The 26,818-nt window shown below is 39.5% G+C and overlaps 1 protein-coding gene across 1 annotated transcript; it reads right to left on the bottom strand.

Moving 5' to 3' along the window:
- Nucleotides 1–1,122: 1,122 nt before the first annotated feature.
- shmt2 (serine hydroxymethyltransferase 2 (mitochondrial)) lies at nt 1,123–26,104 on the bottom strand. Its single transcript, XM_022203870.2, has 12 exons — nt 25,950–26,104; nt 16,821–17,006; nt 13,168–13,247; nt 11,844–12,044; nt 11,507–11,588; nt 9,415–9,537; nt 6,997–7,136; nt 6,701–6,863; nt 6,148–6,247; nt 3,983–4,138; nt 3,151–3,258; nt 1,123–2,925 (listed from the first exon to the last, which is right to left on the bottom strand). The coding sequence occupies exons 1-12, from the start codon at nt 25,980–25,982 to the stop codon at nt 2,798–2,800; spliced, it is 1,500 nt and encodes a 499-aa protein (XP_022059562.1). The 5' UTR covers nt 25,983–26,104; the 3' UTR covers nt 1,123–2,797.
- Nucleotides 26,105–26,818: the final 714 nt, after the last annotated feature.

The raw sequence follows: 26,818 nt of genomic DNA on the forward strand, positions 1-26,818 counted from the left end.
AGCTAAAGAACACATCTGAGCCAGGGGTGCCAATAATGATGGAGGGCGCTGTAGATGTACCACAAACAAAATGACCTTGCGCTCAGCACAGGCGTGTGTTATGCGTGTGTATATGATGCACGGATACTGAATCGCATGACCTAAATATGTAGCGGGTGGCAGGAATTAATGTATTACTTCCAATGGATAAGTCCCAATATGTCTGTGGATTCCTTGTGGATTTGTCGTAGGATCGCAATCATGTGATCGTTAGCAAGCAGCTGACGCAGTGTTCACTTGATACGGTGTGGAGGAAAAGCTTGGATCGGGCCGGCGGACCCCCTAGAAAAAGCGAGAACGAAATTCAGAGTGGTATATATCGGTGTATGACAGGAAACTAAAAAAATGATCTCCATTTAAATGACTTTTAAGAAGCAAGTTAATATACAGTTGGGGTTACAAGACAAATGAGGAGCAAGTGTAACCAATCTGACACAGCGTGCAGGAATGTGCAATTTATTCATATAACAATTTCCAAAATGACACTGCATTTGACTCCACAACTGAGGGGCCAGGACAGAGCTTTAAAAACAAGCAATAAAATCCTAAAGTAGTTTCTAAAATCGGCTGGCAGACAACGAAATGCATCAAGTGGTGTAATAGAAACATGACTTACCCATTAAAAATGTAAATACTCAATAAAGCAATGCTTTTCTTTTTCAATGTAAAATCTTAAAGTGTAAACTGTCAAATACTTATAATGTATAGCACAATTATTCCCTCACACATTTAGTGGAAATATGAAATAGTATGATGTGTATGTAAATACTCAAGTACCTAAAAACGTTCTTGAAGCAATGGTGCTGTTATCAGTATTTTTTATTAACCGTCTGTTTGGGACACTTTCTTATCCAAACGCTGTCAGATAAACAAACTCCACCAACAACCCTCTAATGTCAATAGGCTTAGTCATTGCTGTAGATAAATGTTGGTCCATTCATTTTTTCTGTAATACACAAATAGTTTAAGACCGACATCTGTCCCATCCCACGACAGATGCTTAGAATCTGAGTTTTTTTAAGCCTCTGACCGTGCCAAAGCATGTGACAAATGATGTATAATAATATTAAGGACAACACAAACTCAATTTGCGTTATTGGATTTTTATTAGGACTCTGCTAATAAAATGATTCTGTAAACGAAAGTTAGTTCAAACTTGTGTTGGTGTACAATGGCTGGAAGCACATCAGAGATGACAAACAGATTTAGTAGTAAAATACTTGTTGGTATATTTTGGCGAATGCTTGTCAGAAAAATTGAATTTGTTCACTTTAAAAGATGTGTTCTGTGCAAAGTAGGAAAGCAGCACATCATTTTTACAACGCCTCTTTCTCAATTGTGCTGTAAGACCGTTTCACAAACAGAAATCCTGCTTCCTCACTGATGCAGTGACAATGACAACAGTGCCAATCTGTGAACCAGACAGACAACAAAATACTCAGAATGTTTGATCAAATCAAGCTGCTTCACAGCTTCCATCACTGAACTCCACATTGCAAAAAAAAAAAAAAAAAAGACACTCAAGTCAGGCAGACTGCACTACAAGCTGTCTCTTGTGTGGTGTAACAAACAAGCACGTTACCAGAAACCTACAGATATTTGTGAAATGGTGGCGATTCTTTTTAAATAATATATAGAAAAGTATATACTCTCTGTAAACAAAATGAAACAAATGGGAAACAATGCAGAGCAGCAATTCTGTTAGTACTCCATTTGGTTATGATGATGATTTTGTCCTAAGAAAATAAAGAGCGTTAAATCTGACATCTATGATACGCTGGAATTTAAAAAAAAAAAAAAATGAAGACAGTTACAGCAAAGTCAAAAGAAAATTATATTTTCTGTTAGATTTTAGACGCATGTTGCAATCTAATAGAAATTCACATTAATTCTACTTTTAAAGCTGATATTTGACTTTTGCTTACACTGTGTGAAACGTGTTCTCAAACAACTTTGTGAACAGCTGTAGTGTTGCTTTACTGAACCACACCATTTTAAAAGATATCACGGTTATTCAGCCTGTCTTCTGGATAATTTTGGCTTCAACCCTTCACCTCAGAAAGTAGGTCTAAGTTAAAGAGCTAAATTTCAAATATGACATTCTGATATTTAGGGTTAATATCAGTTTTTAACAAAACATCTCCCTACAAAAAGAAGGCCAACACATCTTGACAAAACACCCCTTCACCTCATGATACCCGTTTGTGTACCTGCTTTCAAAGACTGATGACAGTACAAAGCTGTCATGCAAACATCTCCTCATGAACACAGTAAAATACATCAGTGACATTAGTTAAGACTCTTTACGTATCTTGTTATAATGACTAATTATACATTTATCACGTCACACAGACTGTGATAACGAGTGTTGGTCTTTGTTTCATTTGACATGTTATTTTTTCCCTCCCACACATTTGCGCTAAACAAGCGGTGGGAAGACAGCTGAGAAAGATCTTCACACATACAATAGAAAATAGGTTCTTCTGCTCTACAAAATCTGACAAACGTTATTGTTTCTTTTGCCTCAACATGGAGGCCATGTTGTTACAAGAATAGATTGATGGATGACTGCAAAGAAGTACAAAAAAAACACTTCTTCAGATCTGATTGGAAAAAAGTGAACTCAAGTCATCCAAATTCACAGGCACAAACACATTTCATTACATGACATTTTTCCCCATTTTCTCCGTGCACACTTCTGCCCAGCCAGGTTTCTGCCATCTGGCTGTCACAGATCAGTGACTCCACGTCGGCCGGCCTAATGGTCGTGGAACCCTGGCATGGGGAAGGGCCTGGCAAAAGCTTCAACACGGTGGCGTAGGTCTGCGATGCGAGCGATGGTCTCTGGGTCCTGAAGAAGGAAGTTCTTGAAGTCCTGGAGCTTTCCTGCAGACAACAGAAAGGGAAAGCGGAAAAGCATTAGCTCGTTACTTTTAGCTTCCCTTGTTTTATTACCGCTGGGCATTTTGTCTCCCTTCATCCGACAAGTTAATGTGCGATACAATTTCAAACTGTGCTTTAAATGAAAAAAGACTCAGATAAAAATCACACAAGTTCTTGGCAACCACCGAGTTACAGATTAATCTGTCTGCCCTCTCATAGCAGGCTAACCTGTCTTTTTCTTGACATCCAACGCAATTTTGAAGCCTTCATCCATGAACTCGACAACTTGCACAAAGTCGGCCTCTTTAAACTGTCTGGAGGTCAGAGCTGGAGCGCCTGGGACAGAGAAGAACAAAAAATAATGCAGCTTTAAATACAAACCATTGACTGTAAACTTCACTCCTTGCTTTTACAGGTCAACTGTTAGCAATTCATGTTCTTGATTTTTTTTTTTTTCTACTTAGGAACCATATGGTCTTTGAAAAAAATAAATGAATAAAAAGCAGAACCCTGGAGCTTCTCAAAACTTCAGTAATTAATCTACAGAGACTGGAGATGTGTCAAACCTCCACAGATGCTGGTGGTCAACGGGCCACTACAGTGCAGTAAAAGAGAGAAGGTAATATAAGCAGAGCATTGTAGTGGAGGTTCAAGATCTCCCCTTAAGAAAATGCTAAAAATAAGACCGCATAGATGTGGAGCTCTTGCACTTCCTGGAAGATGATTAAAAAGCCAAACAAGTTTAATTAATCATGAATTTCTCAGTGCTTGTGGCTTAATTGGTGGCTGACTAATTTCCATACGCAGGACTACATTTTGAAAAGTAAAGCAGATGAAATGAAGGGTATGCTACAAACAAAGTAAATGAGACAGAAACACCTTCACTTTGCAGACATATGGAACATAATACACTGGGAATATAGATGACAGTTTCTTCAGAGAATTAAACCTTGCTGAATATTCAAACCAACTGTTTTTTAATATGATCCCACCTTTCATAAATATGACAAGCCCTCTGTTTGTCCGGCTAAATGCAGCGTAATGTGAGGCCGTTCCTTACCTAGCCTGAGGCCACCAGGAGTCAGGGCGCTCTTGTCCCCGGGGCAGGTGTTCTTATTTGCAGTGATTGACACGAGCTCCAGCACCCTCTCAGCCCGAGCCCCGTCAATGCCCTTAGGCCGCAGATCCACCAGGACCAGGTGGTTGTCGGTCCCATCTGGAATAGCAAGCATTGTTGGTAAAAACTTCTGAAGAGGAGGAGTCCAAGGCTTTGTAGACAAGCGATCTTTACTTAGAAGCATTTGATCGTACCACCTGGTCCTTTATTTAACACGGACAACTGTTATTGCTAGGTTTGTTAGCTTTAGGATATGAAACAGAATGCAGCTAATGATGAAACCAAATTATTTTTGGTAGTGTCTCGTCAGAAAAGCTCCAGATCTTCACCTTTCTCTTTCTAATGTGCCATCTGATTTATGTTCACCTGAAAGCTGCATTTATAGGTTTTACTCCATGCTGCCTTGAATGGAAATAAGACAAAAACACTTTTTTCAGCTCAGTAAAGTGTAAAGGAGACAAATGGTCAATTTTTTTTTTTTTTTTTTTTTTAAATCTGGATCTCCATTAGCTTTCACCACATCAGTTGCTCTTCTTTCCCTCCTCATCATAAATGTTACTATTTTAGAGAGAATATCTATTAGCAACTCAAGCTGCTGTATGAATGTTCAGGCTTGTGTCACGTGTTTTTAAAAGGTGGATATGCTGGTTAATTATTGCTGTGAACCAGTTTGACTCATTTGTTATAAAAAAAAATAACAGTATCTTTGAAAGTGTTCCTTTTGAGGTGAGAATTCCTAAAATTAAGGTTATTGATGACATTAAGAAGTGTCTGGTATGGGTATGGATTAGGTCTGGATGTTGTATTTGATCAGAGAATGAATGGGATGTATGTGATACTATTTCTCTCTTTATTCCAGGACAATCTACTGCGGTACAGTATGCAGCTTAATTCTGGACTAATTTTATTTTTTACAGCAGATCATGTGACATAACAGTGCTTCAATGGGACAACAGTAACAGATTACTGACATTTTTCATAACAAATGGAGTGACAAAAACATAATTTGAGAGCAACAACAATGACATTGATATTGTCAATATACTGAGACCATGGAGACAGTGCTCCAGTCCAACTCTCAGTAAAGTGATTTTTTTTTTCTTAATCACCCAGAGATGCACCTAGGGCAATCATCCATCCATCCTCTATACACCGCTTTATCCTCACTAGGGTCATGGAGGGTGCTGGAGCCTATCCCAGCTGACTCGGGTGAAGGCAGGGGACACCCTGGACAGGTCACCAGTCTGTAGCAGGGCTACATATACAAACAATCACACTCATATTCACACCTACGGGCAATTTAGAATAACCAATTAACCTCAGCATATTTTTGGACTGTTGGAGGAAGCCGGAGTACCCGGAGAAAACTCACGCATGCACAGGGAGAACATGCAAACTCCATGCAGACAGATCCCAGGCCGGGATTCGAACCAGGGATCTTCTTGCTGCAAGGCAAAGTGCTAACCACTACTCCACTTTGCAGCTAGGGCAATCAGCAAACTGAAATCTACTCCCAGCTGTCACAGAAGATGACAATGCCATTAAAATTCTCAAAGACTGTCAACTAATTTGACAGTTTAAGGTAACTTAAGCAGCATTTTCTTTATAGTTTAAATTATGCAAATTTGTATTCGTTTGGATATGTTTTGCACAAGTGTTGAGGCTACATTATTCCTACACACAGTCTTGCTTACTCTTCAGTTCTATTGCTAAAATATCTACAAAGTGATTATAAGAGGGGTGTGGACGCTCTGCCGTGTAAGCACAGGACAAATTTGTATTTTTTAGGGTGTCGACAGAGAGCTATACATCAAAAAACAGCTGAGGCCAGTGTATTAAATGCAGTACAAGATTCAAGCGTTTGCTCACAGCCACAAAGTGACCACTTTCATCTGATTTCATTTTCTTGACTGACAAGGCGGCTACCCTGACATTAGCCTATTTGCACATCATGAATTTAAATGCATTCTTTTTTTTTTTCCCCAGTGTGTAATTTGCATTTTGTGACAGGACAGTCTGCACGAGTTTTCAGTGTTTCTCAGCTGTTTGCCGAGTCAGTGTCTTCTTAGGAATAAAAAAAAGGAATGCTTATACACAAGTTGGATTACCTGATACTAGGGTGTAGCCTTTGCTGAGAAGAGCTGCAGCCATAGACTTGGCGTTCTTTAGGACCTGGGCAATGTACTCCTTAAACATGGGGGACTGTGCCTGGACACACACACAAAAAAATAAGGATAAGTCAGCTTTTTTTAAAAAGAAATAATGAACAATTTCTATTAAAAAAATAAATGCATCATGTTTAAAGGATGTTATTTAACTCAAAAGAATAGTATTATGTATGTTGTGATAGAAATGTTGAATATTTGGATCTACTGTTCATTACTTTTGGAGATAATGGAAACATAAATAGCATTACAAATTGAGAACTGCTGTTCAGGAGAAACTTCCCTTTAGTAGTTCAAGTGAGACCATTACTCTAAATCCAGACAGTTCGTGTCAGAGAAAGAAAGGAGGAGCATAAGAACTATAAGATTCTGTTTCATGGAAAGACTGATTCATTTGTTATCAACCTCTTATTATAGGATGGAACTGAACAGGCTGATGCAGTGATCACTGTGTGACATAATACACATTGCAATTGGATATTTGTGTTGCGCTGACCTGTCTGAGTGCCACGGCTACTCCAGCAATAGCATGGTTATGAGGTCCACCCTGCAGCGAGGGAAAGACAGAGAAGTTGACCTTGTCCTCAAGGTCGTACATGATTTCCTTTCCCTTCTTGTCCACCGAGCGAACACCCTTGCGATAGAAGATGAGGCCAGCCCTGGAAAGAACAATCATTTACTGACAAAGCATTCCTACCGCTTTATCTTTCTCTAAAACTTAAACAAGGTTTCATCCTTGGTAAATTGATTTGTCCCCACTTGTGGTTTCTAAGGCTCACCGACTGCCCTTACCTGGCTCCTCGGAGAGACTTGTGTGTGGTGGAGGTGACCAGGTCAGCGTGTTCAAATGGGGAGGGGATGGCTTTGGCCGCTACCAGCCCACTTATATGAGCCATGTCAGCAAGCATGTAAGCATTAATGTTGGTGCAGAGCTGAGAGAGAAAGGGCAGAAAGAAGGAACAACTGTGAAATTAGGATACACATTCACATAAATATATATCTGACAGGAAATTTTATCTCTTTTCCCATTATGAGACTCAAAATCATCACATTTCTCTGCAATACCTGTGAATTGCAGTGCAGTCATTAAGCCTTGAGGCAGTATGATTCTTTTGTTAGATTGGTTCTATGACAATGAGGTGAAAATGCAGACTCAGTGTAGGAATTTTAGCCCTTCTTAGACACTGTCTCCTTACTTTAAGGTGACACAGTACCGAGACAAGTTCTAAAAAACAAGCTGAAGTTATGACATCCTATCTGGGCTCGTCTCTGTTCCACTAGCTTCTCTAATTCTGCAATCTCTCATTCAGCACCTCTTTCATGGGTCTTGCTGAAAAATTAAGCATTTCTGGGTTTACTTTCCATATTCCAGAACAAATCGGCATCCACCACTGCAGTTGCTATCATGATTTTACTGAAGATAAATGTTATAAGATCGTAAATTGGTTTCACCCATTTCTATAAAACAAATCAATGGACCCTTATCTAGCACTTTTTTCAACTTCTGACTAAAAACTTTGACAGTGTGAAGACCTCTTGACGCAGACAAACCTGAGCTAACGACAACCCCTTAACTCATTTATAGACTTGCCACTTCTGTCAATACGTGCATGAATAAAAAATTAAAAAAAGAAGTGTACATACATGATTCAAGCTCCCACATAGCAGGAAGTCAGCACTTGAGCCTTACTCACCGTTTAATTAAAAATGTACTGTCCTGTAGAATAATGCAAAAAAGCGCAGGGGCCAAATATTTATGAACTGCCAAGTCTTTGCATATGCATTACTCTGGATATACAGAGTGTTCCCGAAATTGCTAGATAATGTAAAACTAAACTACATGTTGCCACAGTCAAAGCCATCAGTGACCCCACTGTTCTGTGAATTTTATTTGACCGAACTCTGTATGAGTTGAAATTTGAGATAAAAGATACAATCTCATGGTGCTAATACATTTATACCCCCCATCTCCCCCACAGTTCAGATTTGATAACTCTTTCTACATCTGTTAGCGGTACCTATCTTATCCAGCGTGAGATAATTCAAATAAGAGTTGGTATAATTACACTCTTCGGCAGTCTTCAGAGGCCTGAAATATTAGAGTGATATTCAATAAATCCTGGCTGTCTCTTGCCAGCATTTACTGAAGAAGGCACAAACAATAAATAGCTTTCTAACACGCAAATGACTCACTGGCGAATGATCAGAGGAGTAAACAATCTTTTTAGTGCTCCAATTAATATGCATTATCATGACAATCTCGTTTCGTCTCGTATCTAAACCGGATCAGCACGTTTAATAGATTAAAAGGCAGGGGAAAGGGGGTAAAGAACACAAGTGGGTGATGTGCTGCATCGGATGAATGCCGATAGTGAAAAGATTTTAAGATTTAAAAAAAAAAATATAAAGGTTTGCTCCAATCTAGGTAGCACACGATAGAAAATCTGGAAAGAAGCCTGCCCGGCAGATTCTGCCATAAAACAGTGAACAGTTCCACAGAGACATGCCAGGGGGGAAAAATATGGCCCCTCTTCAGGCATAGTGGCAAAGTAGTTATGGTGCTTAATAAAAACACAGCTCTGTAATGGTGGGACACTCCATCTGATGGTACTAGCTAAAGTGGAGCTCTGCAACAAAGGGAAGCAGTCATGGAGTGAATGAAGTGAATCAGCGGGGGGGTATAACAAAACAGATAAAGGGGCCTCTTGTGCACTGTCAAAGAGAGCAGTGGAGTGTGCGGTTAAAAGTTGCTACTGTGCACTTGCGAGTCTGTGCGAGCGTGAGTGGAGTAGGCAACAGAAGAAAAAGGCATCTGTGTTGTTGCGTGTAAAGTGTGTAATGACCCTAAAATTGGTTTGTGTTTGGAAATGTTGAAAATTTGAAAGTGAATGCTCTGAATTTTGAGCACACGGGTCTCTACTGAGGCACACAAATTAGCAAAGGCATGGCTGGAAGAAAAGCTGGCTGTGTCTGACCTATCAATATGGGAAGCAGGTGTGTTTGACATTTCAGTGAAAAGGGTTGACTGAGTTTTAAATAAGAGGATGAAGCTGGCCTATCCTTCCTAATGCAGGATGAGAAGTGGAGAAAACAGGTAGCAGAGGAGTAAAGGGTAGAGCGAAACAAAAAAAAAACAAAAAAAAAAAAACTGGGAGAAAGACGGGGTGAAAGGAAGGTAAGTTTTGAATACAGAGCGAGTTCTCCATGTACCTTCTTAATGCGGGCATAGTCAATGAGGCGGGCATAGGCACTGGTGCCAGCGATGATGAGCTTGGGCCGGAACAGCTTGGCCGTCAACTCCATCTGGTCGTAGTCTATGAGTCCTGTTGCAGTCTGCAGAGAGGTAGACAGATTGAGGAGAGAGAAGAGGTGGAAAGAGGGGCAAGAATAAAGAGGAAGTGGAGGAGGAATGTGAGAATATTAGAGGGAGTGTAAGGGTCAGGAGAATAAAAGGAACATGAGAGGATGAAAAAAAATCATCAGATATCCGAGGATCAAGAGCAAACATATCAACACGGAAGGGAGATTTTTTTCCATTTGAAGCTCATTTGAAGCAGATGCATTTGAAGTACTTTGGCTACCTTAAAAGGGAAAAGAATTTATCTAAGGAAGACATTTACACCTATCATATCATGGAAGAAGATGGAGCAATTGCAGTAATGCACCCCTACTTATCCTAATTCAAGCTTTCAGAGATCTGCTTAACTGGTGAGATGAGGCTGAACAGATCAGGTCGGTTTCGAGACTCTTCCTGCTCCTTTCACTGAACTGAGCAATTTAATTTAAGAAACATGTTAGAAAATCCATTTTATAGATGACGTAGTTCAAAGTCATGTGAAATGAAGTCGACCGGACCAGCCAAATGACCAGTGTGTCTGCTGCCTGAAGACAGTTTTACCCTTCTAGTCCTCCTCCAAGAATCGGAAAAGAGAGACAGCGAAAGACAGAAAGATAGAGCAGAAAAACAAAGTAAGAGACAGACAATGGAGAATAAGGGAGAGAGAGAGACAAGAAAAAGAAGAAAGGAAGGGAGGAGGGAAAGCTTTATTTAGACAACCTGATAATCTCCCATCTCCACAGCACATCTATGGATGCCCCCTCACTCCATCAACCTGCTCATTGTGAAGACAGAGCCAGTGGTGCTGGCCAGCCTGTCGATTTCCCATTATCTCTCTCGCAGAGGGGTCCTGCCTGCCCATACATCAGCAGGTCTGGACATGCAGACTATCATGGCCATCCATCAGCCACTACCAACACTACCACACAACTATGACCCCAGGAATAAAATACTAGACACTAAATATACAATGGACTGATCATGTCTATATGTTAACTTGATAAATTACTTGTCACTGCTGAGAGGCCCTGATTGTACAGATGGAAAACAGCGCTTTGAATGTTTTACATACACTATTAGGATTCTGTGGTTGCATTGTGGATACTGTGGCCGTACAGAGACTAAACCATCTCAATTGTCTTCTATCGGCAAGCACCTGCCAGCCACTGAGTGCTGGTTTTAAGTTTTCTTGAGGTAGACACTGAATCCCAACCCACACTGCCTCGTGTCTTCCCCTTCGAGGCACAGGAAAAAAAAGGGATTTCTTCAAGCTAAATCACAGCATTTTTATTACATCCTTCTCTTTTCGGTCTCTATCAATGAATATCCTGTTAAATTTTTTTCAAGGAATTATCAGTGCTTTCTGAAGATTTGTAATTTCTTTTTCCGTCTTGTTCTTTCATTATTATTCTGTCAAATAATCTGTGTTATTCCAGGTCTTCTCATTCGATAACAGCTGATGAACTAGACAAAAAAATCATTGTGTTGTACTACAATTTTAATTACAGTGGCAATATAAAAAATGGTTAATGCTAAGCAAAGCTCAGAAGCTATGCTGTATGTTCTGACCTTGCGGTGTCATGGCTATTCATTGTTCTTTACCCTGTCTTTAGGAGAGTTCTCACATTCCCTATTACAGCAAATAAGCCTAAGAAAATTCCACGTGCAAGGACAGCACAGAACACCTTTTGAACAACATACTATAAAATCTTCTGAAAAAGGTGATTGTCTTGACATTACGGGCACAATTTACAACAGCTCTCGCACTTGAGATTTAAAAAGCATGAAAAATACATGAGAATACATAAGTATTTTCAAATGTTATTTAACTTGCATTTGCCTCACATTTTTCATGACACTATAACTTGCTTTTATCTCTCTACATTTGCATTTACTTTTCTTCCATTACCAAAAACAAGCTGATGAAACAGAGAATATGCATCAGTAGTAGGTACCTCTACTTACATTTAGTTTGTAGGGCATGGATTCAAAATAGATCGACGTTGCAGAGATTCTCTTCACATCAGACATGTAGCCATGGGTCAGACTGGGGTGACAAGGACATAAAGACAAACATCATTTTGTGCAAACAACTACATCGATAAAGACTAATCTTTCTTATAGTGTAAACAAATGAGTAGGAAAATAGAAAAAGAAAATGTATAACAGGGATTTTTCATGCTCTGTAAGTCACACACTAGTGTTGACCAACAAAGAAACTGGGGCAGCTTTAAAAAAATGCAAGGATGAAAGAAAAAAGTGACAGGGTGGAGAATAAAAGAAAATGGCAGTGACTACTGACTGTCCTCCGTCGGGCAGGTCCAGGCCCATGATGCGGTCATGGGGGTTTAGCACAGCAGTGTAGACTGCAAAGTTAGCTGGTGATCCAGAGTATGGCTGGACGTTGACACCCCACAGAGCTGGGTCCAGGTCAAAGGCCTCTAGAGCTCGCCTCTGACACAGCAGCTCGATTTGGTCAACCACTTCGGCTCCTCCATAGTACCTGAGGGCAAAGTTGGAAAGGAAAAACAAACATACATGATATTCCATTAATAAAAATGGACGAATCAATCATACACACAACCTGCTAGATTAGACATTAATTTTGACGCAATTTCAATTTACAATTGTTACTATTTTGGCTACTTGTGGTAGCAGATTAATCACATTTTAAGCTGCTATGGCTATCTTGCTAGTAAACTATTGTTTATATACACATCTCCCAGACATTACTCTTCTGGATTGATGTTTGTGTCCACTTGGTAAATGCATAAACAACAAATATTGTTTGTTTTAACTGCTAAATGCTTCACTGTGTTCACTAAGCTAGTGACAATCTGTACTTGTCGGCTGCTTGGTGCTGCAATGGTAGTGATCATGCAGATTATATTAACAAAACACAATGCTATTATATTCATAATATTACAACAAAATAGATTATGTCCCCTTTTTTCTGTCATGTCTGTTCACTTTCATACACTTGCCACAAATGGCACTGTTGGTCACAGAAATCTAGAGCAAGCTAGACCAACGCTGACCTAAAACTTCCACAGTTGATCTGGGGCATCTTAGGCAAAAATGCTCATGAAAGCTTTTCACTGTAATTACAGATGAAGGAGCAACAGCTGGCTTCTGTAGAGATCACTCATTCAATGAAATCATCGGTTTTTTTCTCATTACATTAAAGTGTAAAACAACAGATGAGCAGGAATGTAGAGGAAAAAAATGACAACACATTCAGTGGAATGAAATGTATGGGAGGCTTATATTCCAGGAATTAAAGGCATCAAATGAGGTGAATTATACAACATGTCAGCTCTCTGTTTGCTGCTGATAAATGTGAGTTATCCACAGCAAATAATAGAAAATCGGAAAACTGAAAATAGAAAACATGCAACTACCAGCCTGGCACTAAATTCTTCCAGTGTATCCCCTCGGGAATTTTCTTTGGCAATTCCGAGGCTGTGGATTATTTGCTATGTTTTTGGAATGTACTATTGCAGGGCAAGCTAGCAAACGGTCTAAATTAGCGTGTGTCTGTGTGTGCATGTGTGCAACAAATATCCTCAAGCACAGAATATCAGCAGTGTTAATAAGCAGAGGTGGGGCCGAATAAACACACTCACCTTCTCCCTGGGTAGCCTTCAGAGTATTTGTTGTTCAGACAGGAGCCCTGAGCTTCCAGAGCTGCTCGGCTGCAGAAATTCTGTGGTGAGAGCACACGCACAAGCAAACACACACTCAGATCAATGGCGCAAGTGGACAGAAGGGACAAGGACGGCAAATTAAAGTCTGTTAAGTGATAGTGAGAAATCCCCCTCCGGCCAGAGGCAATCATTACAGTATTGAACCCCTGGACTTCCATAGACTAACACTCTGCACTTCACAATGCTTATCGCCTCACTGGTGGGGGAGACAAGATGATGTAATAAACTTTTCTGCACATGCTGCGATACACTGCCGTGGCCTTTTAAAATCATTTTAAAATTCATTTTCCAAAAATAAATAAATAAATAAATAATTGTAGTGAGTTGTTTTGCTGAAAAAGTGGTGGAACTTACCACTAAAAGTTCTCCCTTTATAGCTTCTGTGTGCTATAAAATGAAACTCAGTGGATTCACTTATTCATTTTCACATTAAAAATGTCTGATTTTAGAGGATGCATTCCTTAAAGTCTTAATATGGCTTTGCTGCACTAAGTTAGATATGAGCCAATTATGGCTGAGTGATTTTTCTGAGCAAAGATACGCATTACTCCCTTGTTCTAGCTTCTCAAATGTGATATTTCTTTGGGAGTATCTTACATGAGAGTAAAATTGAAGATCTTGACGATTAAAGGGTTTTTACAATAAAGCTTTTTCAGTTTTCTGAACTGTTACAAAAAATATATATATATCAAAGAAATGAAAAAAGAAAATGTTTGTTAATTACAGCCCAAACTTCTACAAATTGTTGTCCATCTTGTAATAGCCAAATCCCAGTTACACAATAACGCCTTTTCAGTGTCTTCTCCAGAAGTTTCTTTTTCGTTGTTTAGGTATTTTCTGTAACACTCTCTTCATGCTGTAATGAGTCTTTCAACTCTTGTCCAAATCTTCCAGTCGATGACAATAATACTGGCACCACAGGTAATGTACAAACAGCGTTAGAACAAATGAATGAAAATGCAAATGATAAAAGGTCATCTTGATCAAAAGCCATTCATATTAAGCGATGAGTTCACTGTGAGGCTACTTTAGGTGTAGTGTGCATCTGTATTTTGAAGGTAAGAAAAATATCACTAAGAAAAAAAAAAATCAATTCTCTATCAGATACCTAATGGACTTACTTTCTATTCTGTTTTATCAGGGGACAAAAAAGTAAATATGACTGGGACATCCCTCCAGAGCCCACTCTATGCATGCAAATACACTTCCATGACTGAATGCATGCATCCCTGACTGTGTAGCAGAGAACTCTAGGCATGGCCTCCTCAACAACACTAGTGTATATTATCACATTGGTCAGTAATAGGGTCTGACACAAAACACACACAGACAAATGTAGTCTCCACTTTCTCCCTCAAAAGGGAGCTGGGTGGTGTGTGTTGTGTGTGGTTATGCTAATGCTTCACCTGGGAGCCGAGAGGAGATCAAGGAAGATAACAGCTCCAGTAACAGCTTTCTGCTGCGTCCGTCTGTCATGCCGATGACTGTGCATATATTAGAAACGGAAACGCATTTGCCTCTCGGTGTCTTGAAGTATGTGTGTGCGTGTGGGTGGGTGGACACGTGTGTGAAAATGTATGTCTTCTCATTCAAGGAATGTCTGCCTGAGCTGTACTGTGATGTGCATTGCAGAGTGAGTTGGGGAGGAGGCAGAATGAAGAGATCAGCTTTATCTCACACTAGAGCGGTCAGGCTTTGTGTTGAGGGGGAGCTGATATACTCCACTGAACAACTACTGTGGCGAAGAAGAAACAGGAGGAGGGAGAAAAAAAAACAGATGATAAAACCTTGTCCGCCCTTTTGAATAGTAAAATTTTCCATTTCACACCATTCAGCCTTGGAATAAAAACAAAGAGCTCTGTAAAAACTAAGCTATTCTTGCTTACAGTCAGAATCGCTACTTGTGAGACAACACTGCGAAAAAAAAAAAAAAAAACAAGATTGAGTGACGTAGAGCACACTGTGGACAGTTTGTCAGCGGGTAAATAATGCATGAATAGCGAGGTTGATATGAATGTGTTCTTGTCAGAGTCCATGACATCAGTTTTATCATTTGTATATCTGAAACAGAAGGTCATAGTTTAACAAGCCTAGCAGCCCACTGGAAAGAATGCAAAACAGCAAATTTATTGCTATAAAACATTAATACACTCGGCAAGATGACTTAGGAATAAATTAGCAAAAACATTCCAACATATGCGGTGTGTGAAATTTAATGCAACATCCCTATCATTTGCTGTACTCAATGTACCACATAGACCGTATTTATTTACAGTAAGAGCCCAAAGACACTCCTAAAAAGGCTTTTGTTTTACTGCTGCCAGCAGTAACATGCAAATTAATTACAGCCACAACAGATATTCACGAGGCTAGCAGGTCTGCACATTTTTCATTTTTGCCAACACATTAATCCGAGGTGATGGGGTGTTCTCAGCTACCTGCACTGCCAACATACAGAGGAGATGCTGCCAACTCTTAGACACTGAATATGTGCTCACACTGAATGCCTTTCCATTAAAATGAGCCACTTCAACATGGAATTGTGACTAAATTAATTTTTTTAAATAAATTAAAATATCTGTCACCTTCCAACTTCATTCAAACATTTTAAAGGCAGAGTCAAAATGAATGTGCTAATTCTTAACTGATCCATCAAGATGGTTAAAATAATATTAGTCTGCCAACGCCTTCTGGTCATTTGGCCTATCATTTTCAAATACCCGTTCACTCTGCAGTCAAAGTCGAGCAAAACACCACAATCATATATTCAGATGTGTGTGCGGAGTTACACTGGCATCAAATATAGGAGAGCATGTCACTACACAACTTCCCAGTTCATTAAACAGAAATTTTAATTTTGATTAGTAAAATGGTCACAAAGTAAGAAAAACACTTAGAAAACCATTAAAATTATCATCAACAAGATTAAACATGGTCACAAAAAGTATTTTTTGTAGCTTTAAGAGCTGAAATGTGTGGTGCTTTGTGCCTGACATACAAATACTGCATATTATCCTACAAAACATGACAACCCATTAAATAAAAGTTAACAAATAGCATTTAAAATACCACGCAAGTCGACATCCAGATGCCTGTACTCAGTGTGGTTGTGCACTGCGCCTATCAAGTGGCTATCAATTTATTCTGACACAACCTCAATACAACCGCCTTTTCATTTCCTAGATCAAAATACTGGTTTTGCAAGATATCATCGGTCTCACCATGAACTTTGGTGGTTAACAACATGCTGACATTAACATGGTAAGAGGTCGGGCAGACAACAACCTGTCATTAGCCAGGGCTAGCCCAGCTAACTAGCAGGTGGCTGTGTAAAACCTTGGATGCAAAAGACTAGTATATGGTGCTAACTAACAAAGGCGGAAACGTTTAAATAATTTACCTGACTAATTGCGCACATTCATAATAGGTTTATCATCACAACTCTTTCGATGTTGCCCAATCTCCAGTTTCTCTCCATTCTCAAATGTTAAGTAAATGAACAGAAAGAGTCAAGAACAAACAAACAAACAAGTTTAAAAAGCATCAGTTAGAATAAGAAAAAAGTGTGGTACCTCAGATGCAATGAGCTCCAAACCACGACACTGCCTGTCCTTCTCTTTCTGCAGCAGGTCCCACATTTCGGGGTCATCTTGAGCTAGGCTCTCCTGACCCGTCCACGGACGATCTTCATCCACTGTACGGGTGGCAGCGTGCTGGCCACGTACGCTGAGACGAATTGGGGCCCGCTGGCACAGTGGCTGTGAGCATGAGGACGGTTGGAGTGTAAGATGAGAGAAGAGGGTATACAGAGAGGAAAAGGCTCAATTTAGAATGCATTAGCTTTACACAGATATCACAGTTATTGTAGACATTTTTTCTAAAACTGGGCCATTGCAGTTAAATGGGTCATGGATTATGAGGACTGACACAAGCTGGCAAAGTTTGAGGCGAAGAATTTTGGAGTATATTATCTGTTAAGATGAAAGTAGTTTGGACATTTTAAATAATCAGAACATAAGAGAATGAACACAGAACAGAATTTCTCTATAGAGCATATTTTACCATTTCAAACATATCAAGAACCATCCTGATTTGACCTGTATGAGTAAGAAGACATTTCAAGTGCTTTCCACAGCTCTGTTCTTCTTACACTCTAATATGTAGCCTGGTATAATTAGAAGCTGGCGTGTTTGCATATCAATAATCAGCATGGTTGTTCAATTATGCCTCTATCAGCACTTCTACAAACTGAGGGACTGACTTTTACAGCCTCAGTGTACCAGAAGGAGGCATATAGAGAACAGATTCAGCACTTCCTGCTTATCTAATCTTGACTGGGGCTGGCGAGTTCTTCTTCTGCTGCTGCTGCTGCAATGCCTGATCATGTGAGAGTGCAGAGTCCATACAATTTTCACTGGCTCCTTTAAAAAATGAATCCCACACTGGATTCAGTTCTGGTCCCATTATTCTGGCTTGCTGTTACACACCATAGCTGCAGTGCTTGGACAAGCAGAAAACCTCCATGCACACAAAAAATGTTGAGTTGAAATAGTGCACAAGTTCCTGTTATAATTCTTAAATCAACAGTAAGATTGCTGTGTGGGAGAACACTAAGAGTTTGAATTAAATACTTGACAGGTTGATTGCACTAAGAACAAAATGTCTCCTTCTCGTCATTTAATCAACAATATGATGATGACTCTGTGCTGAGATCAATTGCCCCACTACTAACCAATAATTATCGTCTGTGCAGGTGTGCTGGGGTGTGAGGGACAGCCTCCCTTTAATAGCACTATTAAAAAGCAATTAACACAATGCTCAGGACTGGTTCAGGACGCCTATAAAAAAATATATACAATTACTCCTATTTCATGGGGTTTAAAAAATGTTAAGTTACTTGATCTTTAGAAGGAGCCTTATTGCAGTTGAAATTTAGCAAAGAAAAAAAACAACTGTGTAGCTTTTCCACAGATTTCAAGACAACCAAAAAAAAGCCACACAAACTCCTGTCTGCAATGCAAAAATGACCAACCTTAGCATAGTTTAACACTCTTGAGCAATAAACTCTCTTAAAATGCACTTTTCATCCTCGGAAGCAGCCTCAAGGTACTCTATCTAAACCATTGCTGCTCAGCCTACCCACTCCATCCTGCTGCCTCTTTCCCAGGTCCCCGGGGTGGTAGAGGGGACAGTGGTGACACAAGAGGGGAAGCAAGTGGCACATTAATGACCGATTTCTAACAGTCTCTACCCTGGCCTTCTGTCACCAGTGGCAGTGGTGATGGTGGAAAAGGGGAGAGGGCCCCCCCCCTCAGGGTCCTGTAGAAGATGAGGGTCTGGGGAGACAGGTCGAGCTGTCTCGGAGGACGCGTTTCTCGCCAAGAAATCACATGGGTCATTAAATCTTGACGGGAACTGTCCTTCGCTGTCTGCGTTTCTGCTGGGGCAGACCAAAGCCAGGGAAAGCAGCAGCAGCAGAAAAACCCAACACAAGCCAACACTGTGGTTATAGGACCACTGATGACTGCAAAACAGACAAGGGTGCCTCTCCCTCTCCCTCCTCCTCGCTTCCCTTTTCCCATCCTCCTGTCCCCCATCCTGTCACCCTTCGCTGCTAAGCACGCTCAGCCGAGTAACACTCGTGTGGCATTTTTATTAGTTCCTCTTGTCACTGATATCACTTCCACGGTGTCCAAACGGGACAGCTCTGGGCTTGAACAAACAGCACACAGGTCAGTCCCTGCGGTCTGCCTCTCCGCCTTCCTGCTTCATTTCTCAGCCTTCCTGCTTCATTTCTCAGCCCTGATCATTATGGGAGATTAATTAATAAACACAAGATAAGCTGATCCAAGAAAAGCGAGAGCCAAGATACAAGCACCAAATATGTCACAGTGGGACTATTTTTAGGCGACACATTACGCGGTTGTTTGAAGGTGAACTTGATGAAAACTCCGCTGTGAGAAAAGGGGCGGGATAGGCCACATCAACCTGGGTGCTGAGCACGAAATAATGGCAGAGTCACAGATGCACTACATCTGTGTGACAATGATAAGGTAATTGTTGGCACTTTGCCTTTCCTGTCAAACATCTGCTCCCAAACAACAATGGCTGAGAAGAAGAAAAGGGAAGAAAGAAAATCATGTCATTAATCCTAGGTCTGTCTTATTTTTGCCAGTTTCCTGAAGCAGCTCCTGAGGCGAGTCAATTTTACAGATGACCGCTGTCCATCAGTGGCTATACCAAACAACAATCAACTCTGTAACACAAGGAAAGCAGACAGGACTAGAGTGGGGAAACGGGGAAGGAAAAAAAACAGATATGTAAGGTAGCAGAGAAGAAGTGTCGACAGAGCAGCAGCATCTGTCAGTCTGACACGTAGTTGCCTCTTTCCCTGTCACTGACTAATAGCGGGGCTGTCCATTACAAATTGCCCTGTGATTCACTCTGGATGGCACTAGACTGAGAAGTCTGGATAGGGTGAAGAGGCGTAAAGGCACGGAAGCACAGTCCAGGGCAAATCCACACTATCCGGGTCAAAGGATTGTCAGGGTGACAATCAGAGACTTATGCAATGCGGCAACAGAGCCAACCTTCAGGAGATGCAAGTGCTGGAATGGTACATTTATGTTGTAATCTTTCCACAACACTCCCTGCAGTGAAGAAAAAAAAAAATCAAAAAGTTCAACACTAGATTTCATGGTAACTCCCATGCAAGCTGTGGCCTGTACTGCAGACACCGTAGCTCAAGGCTCATGGCCTTTATTTCACTCAAACCATTCTTAATGTAGCTCACAGTGTGTTAAATCAAAAACAGAAATAGATCACAGGTGGTTCTTACATCTCATTTTGTTTGGGCCATCTAAAATGCAATTCTGTACCACCTAAATACAGCTAAATCAGTTGTAAAACTTAAGTTAACATGCATAAGTTTGTGGGAATAAAAAGCAATGATTTTAAGTCACAGTAAATGTTATTCTATCAGAAGTAAACTTTAAGTCCCTATAAATCCACATCCAAAGATGGAACGGGCTGTCTGACAGGTGTAGCAAACTAGATTAATCTAGTTAATCTGCCATTTATTTTCTCTGGCAATATTTTGTCTATAAAATGCCCAGTGTAATTTTGTATGGCCAAATATCATAGTTTAAAAATATCATATTACTAATTGTGAGGATGTGTTGCTTTTCTCACATAAACATGCAATTTTTAGTTAGACTGGAGAGAAAAAAGCAGCATAACTCACATTTTAGAAGCCTGAATCGGGTTGAATTCGGACCGTTTTGTGTAACCTGATAATTTGCTACATGCAGTTATCTTTGAAAAACCTGCTCTACATGCGCGCATGTGTTCTCTGTGAATGTGGATGACCTTTGAAAGTTTCTATGTGCTGAATTCATAAAGATGTCAAGCTTTCTGAACAGCATGTGTGAGAAGCATGAGGCAATAGTATGAGGGACCCCAAGACACCCAGAGATGTCTGATGTGTGTTCAGGCTGGTCTTGGCTAGTGTTGATTACATATTTTCGTCGTCACACTCAGCATGTGAGCATTTGATCAGATGGAGCCTTGGATACATGGACCACGCACATCTGGACAGTTAGATAATTACTGGTTAGATAACTGGTTGGTGTGAATTTGGTGGTGATTTTGAAGTTGGCTAGTTTAATTAAATTTAGCAAGGAAAATTTCAAGAGATGTTTTAATTGAGTTTAGAAGAAAAGGTTCAACTGTTTGATTGGATATTTATGAGCAAAATACTCATTGCATCACTGATCTACTGTAAAATTTATTTGTCACAAGTCAACAATGCACAATGTTGTCACACATCAAGATTTTATTCCTATCATCCAGACCAGGCTAGCATTAAGAACATTTGCAATTTTGAATGTAGTGGGACCCATATTTCAGACAGAGTAGCTCAAAGCAACATAAAAAAAAGATGTCTGCTGAGAAAGACACAAAGCCGTTAACCAGCACTGACAAACTTCTGTAAAATTATCAAAACTAGATTCAAAAGAATTACGAATGCCTCTCCTGGTGCTGCAATATGTTATTTTAGGATGAAAAGTGGAAAGTGCAAAGCAATGAATTAAAAAATTTGATAGTTTCTGTGTGTGACATTGAAGCTAGAGAGGTTGTATTTAGGGTGACAACGCAAATTATTTCTAAACCAAAACTGAATACAACAACATTACTCTTTTGGCTGACGTTGGCAGCATATGGATGAAAACAAAAAATGTTGTTGCCTCTTTTCCAACCCACTTAAGCTCTGACAACTATCCTTTTTTATATGTAAAAAGTAGAATTACTGCAAAGCTTTTCCTCTGAACTTCAAACAAAAGCATGGTGTGTAGGAGTTATGTGCCAAACTCTAAAGGGCAGCAGGTCTTCTCACCAAAGAAAAACAAAATCCTCCCAAACAAATGTCTCATATCAGAACACAGCACTGAGAACTAGTAGTAATGATTTTAGATTTGATCAAATTTGAATTTTCCAAGTACTGAAACATAAATTTTGACCTGAGAAGAATGCATTGTGAATGAATAATTTTCATGTGAAAGTTTAGGGGAAAGATGCAATTTTGTGTGCCCACTTATCATAGCAACTGTCCTGGTTAATGATTCTTTTAAAATTTCTTTCTCTCAGGTTAAATATATACGAGCTACCTTGCTTCATAATTGTCACGCTGACTTTCCTGCTTGTCTAGTTGTAGCAGGAGTAGCCAACACCTTAATGTTTCCTTTCTGAATGTTCATACTAGAATGGAAAAGCATGCTCGCTACTGACAACTGAACATCTGTGGCTCTAAAGTTAAAATACCTCCAAGCGGTGTCCAGTTTTCAGTATGACCTCTGTCCCCTGGTTCATACAAACATCAGTGGTTTCAAAAAAAGTTTCTGACCGATGCACAGCAATTACAGCAGTCCATTCAAATAGCAGTATCCAGCAAGCTCTCTAATGTTCTCATGCATTCCCCTTACCTTCACACCTGAGCAGAACCTAAACTATCGAAATAAAAAAGTTGGAAAATTTGTAAAGTTACACGCTGTGACATTCACACTCTGTTTGCTCTAACAAAGTTTGCTGTATAACAATTTAAATTTGAAATAAAGGGTTTTTCAAAAGGTTCAAAGTTGGAGTGCACGGGTGCTTTTTCCATCATTATACACTGAATCTAAGCGTGCTATCCATGCAAATCCACCAAACCCATGAAATTCAAACATCATCTGCTCCACAACTTAGAGCCTAAAGATACTGAGAGAATGTCTTACAGAAATTAGAAATAATTGCTCTCATTAGCAAAAAAAAAAACCTTAGTCAAAAGTAACAGCTGTTTCTTTGGCCTCTTGAACTGGATGGATGATTTTGATAATGGGATTAGAGTTCATTTTGGATTCTCAAATAGACTAAATGGAGTTTTAGGAATACAAATACACCAACTTCAGAAGAGCAGAAGTTGAATTTCTGTGGTGACAAGCCATAAACAGACCAGTTGTCCTAAAAAGAATGTGAGGTCAGCAGTAGCAACAAAAAACAACAGTGTACTGAAATCTTTCTGGCACATATGCAAATCCTGTGAGGAAATCACATGCTTCCATACATCCAAAAAAAAAAAAAAAACTCTGTCTTGTGAGTTCATCAGAAATTCAATGATGATGCACACCTAACCAATTAGCACAAATAGGAAAAGCATGCAAGCATGTGGACCGCTTAATTTAGTGGGAAACTTCAAACACACTGACAGTAGTGAGTGACTTATAAAACTAGGTCTGAATACATGCCACAAGATTTTGGCTCAAACGTGGTATAGCCTAGTTGTTTCTGAGAAACTACGTGAAATTCATAACATCGTCTAAATAGGTCACTTCTTGAGGTCCATAATTAGGCTAAAAATCGACCAGTTTTTATTTTTTTTCCCTACACCTCCATGACCCTGATGTTTCAACTAACCCAGCAACTTGTTTCATTAAAAAACGCAGTGAGCAGTACCTTGTTGTGACATACTGACTCACATTATACTAAAGTGTGTTTGACATTTTCTTTCTCTTTTATACATGTCAGAAAAACAGAATTTTAATTCAAGATTGGATGTGTAGTGATGATATTAGGACGACATTTAGGCGCAAATAGTAAAGAGAGTCCACTAAATAAAATGCAGTTTAACCTTCTATGATTTACATTTTGTTTCATCTCTGTGGTGCCAAAGGTAACAAGTTATACTTAAAGGTATTTCAGATACATTCCAACCAATGTACAGTACACCAATGAGAGTAGAATAATTACAAAAAATAAATAAATACCACAACCTTTAGAATTGCATTAGTTTATGTGTACTTAATAAACTGATAACTGTGCAGAAAGGATATTAGGGCAATATCTACATCTGGACAACCATGATTACCACTGTCCTTGCAACGACCCTTCAGCAGTACATCCTAGTTAAGATAATAGGTAAGAAGCTGCTGACGCCACTGAAACAATAGCCATTAATTCTGAAGTTGCACAAAAATATGTCCTTATCAGTTATATAATTATCTCAAAGCAGGAGGTTAATATTTGCTTGCTTCTCCTACAATACTTGTGAGGGTCATGGTGGACTTTGAACGTATTGAAAAGAGCCAGAACAACACACTTCCAGTTAATATATCATTATCTGTTAACCTTGTCTTGCATTGTCTTCATAAAGCTGTCAGGACAGAGATATTTACTATGACTTTACTCCCCTTTAAGTTCAGAACAGCATGTATAGTGCAGAAGAACTAAAAACTCATTCTACTGCAATTTTTTGACAAAATAATGCAACACTATTTCATTAAGATACTGTAGTTAAACAATCTTAGACAGGAAGCTAATTGAAAAGCTTTTCATGACACAGAAGAACATGACCATTTAAGCTGCTTCTCTGTTTCGGTTATTGTTCAGTTTATCGTTTTAAAAACTGGTGTAGGGGAAGGTTACCAAAAAAAAAAAAAACAATCTCTCTCATTTAGACATCATAGCAGGAAAATAAACACAAGCACTAAAAGACAATAGTGTGAGAGAATTTAGATCAACAGCTCCAAAACTTGTCAGCTATTTTTTTCTTATTATTTTCATTTCAGTGTAAAATGAAATGAAATGCACGGGCACTAGGCTGGGAAGACAGCAAGTTCAGTTAAGGTTTAATTTAATTTGCATGGTCCTAGTTTGAATTTAACTACTGTATTTAACTTTTGCAGTAATTATGGCTAAAATATGCCACTGAAAAAGAGCTTTTATCCAAGAGCTGTCCAGTCCATTTCCCCCCTACACACACAACAGACACACTATGTGCAATAAAGAACTGAATCTTGCACTGGACTGCACTTTACACTCATCCTACTGCTCATGTGCACCAAGTCTGTTTACATATTTATATCTTTTCAGCTTTTTTTTTTATATTTTATTTGTATATAGTGTGACTTTTTCTTTTTTTTTTTATATCTATGGCTGGGAGTCACCAATCATAATTTTGCTGTGTGGAAACAAAATGACAATAAAGATTCTTGATTCTTCTTGATTTCTAATCCTTTATAAATCTACTGGTTCAATTCATCACACCCTTTTTGCTGTTTCGAAGTCTCCCTGAGGAGTCCACACCCAACTTTGGGAAACTACTGGTTTAGCTCACACCAGAGACAAGGTTAAACCTTTACACTGTCCAGTTCAAAAGTTGTTCATAAAGTGCAGAGGGGACCCAAAACATAAATAAATACCCGCAACAATACAATCCCCCACAACATTTCAAATGACTGCACTACAAGTACTGGCTTTGTGTCGAAATAAACATTTATGAAGAAAGAAATACTACAGCCTCACCTTCTCAGCACTTTCAATCTTTGTGAAGTTCTAAGCTGAATTTAACTTTTTTTTCCCCCCTGGTAAATACAATCAATTTACAGTTCTATGCAGATTCCCCCAAAAGTAAAATGGAGAAGAAAGAGGTGACACGAAAAATTTAATTGAGAAGGCTCAGTGCATTCATCTTAATCATTGATTTCTTGTAATGAATTTGCCAATTTAGTATGCGTTATATGCTTCTTCGTTGAATAAAAGTATTTCAAGATTTTACTTTAGATGCAGCCACCAAACAAATGAATCAATGTTCCCTCTCGTCAAGGACAAAAATCACACGTGTCTAATAAATATATTTATATAATTTCATGTTCATTGGGTAACATATATTTATTACTTTAAAATGGAACTTATTTTATGTTGTTTATTAACAAATCCACCGTGTGAACAACCAAAGCAATCTATCTATTCGTGATGTTTTGCAGTGTCCCACATGATGAAACTGAGCTGTCGTTGTTGCATCATAACGTGGACGCAGCTTGCAGCCACTTAAGTTACAGAGGCTGACAGCTAGCAATTTAGCTTAACGGCGAGCTAACATGCGTCAAGACTTAAAAAAAAGATTCACGCAGACTGTCCAGAGAAGTCGGCCAGTGGTTTGTTCCTGAAAATCTTCTGTCGTTTAATACCAACTGTACCTTACACAAACGAGAATGGGCAAATGGAACCCCCCCCCCCGCCGCAAGTTGGTACTGACTCTCTCTGACGTTAAGCTAGCTATCAGTCCAACCACGCAGAAAGCCCAGCCTCTAGTTACCAAACCGATCATTCAGAGAGGGAAACAATGGCACAGAAATTGCACTTAGATGCTATAATGCTACAGTTACCCGTGTGAGTTGTCTCAGGGCGAAGGACAGCATGGTTCCAGGTGTCAGGCCAGAGGAAGAGGCAGTACAGCAGGCAACACACCGCTGACAGGCTCGAAAGGCTGTTTGAAGTTATTGGCAACGGCTGGTTCCGCTCGTCCTGCCGCAAGGATCGATGGGAATTGTAGTCCTCTGCGACGAACTTACATAAACCAGCAGAGAGCCTACAAAAACCCATTACAGCTGCGTCTGCTGCACTGAACCTGACCATTCACTTCCTTTATCCACACAGTCTCCCCTCATTGTGACTGAGTTTTCACAGATTTTTTTTTATTTTTTTTGTTTGACTACCTAAATCACCTGCACATTTTGAGAACAGCACAGGAAGTGTTTTATCTTTGTTTACTCCGCCTCTCATCTGTTAGAAACAGATAACAAATATTTCAAGCAAACACTTTGTCATGCAATACAGTTGTTTATCTGGGATGATATATGTTTAGACAAACAAGCCTGGCATTTAGAAGTGCTATAAATTGCTTGTGGCCATGTAAAGCTACTTCTAATATCCTTGTGGGTTTTATTCCATGAGATAATAAATTGTAACCTACTCATGCAGTTGTGATTCATAACAAGAAGGTCTTAGGCTTGATGTCAGTCTCTTGTGTGTCATTTGAGGAGTTTCAGTGCTTCTTGTGTCCTTAGATTTCCAGATGCCTCCCAAAGCACTCATGACAGGTCTCTAAATTTGTGTATAGATTTTATATAGATGTCACTTGGACTGTTTTGATCTCTGTGTTTACATCCCATAATGCTTTCTGCTCGATAAGGCTTCACATCTTCTCGTCACTTCATGCAAATGAGCTACTTTTGTTAGTTTAAAAAAAAAACAG

This window comes from Acanthochromis polyacanthus, chromosome 5 (genome assembly GCF_021347895.1).
Source record: "Acanthochromis polyacanthus isolate Apoly-LR-REF ecotype Palm Island chromosome 5, KAUST_Apoly_ChrSc, whole genome shotgun sequence".
Lineage (NCBI taxonomy): Eukaryota > Metazoa > Chordata > Actinopteri > Pomacentridae > Acanthochromis > Acanthochromis polyacanthus.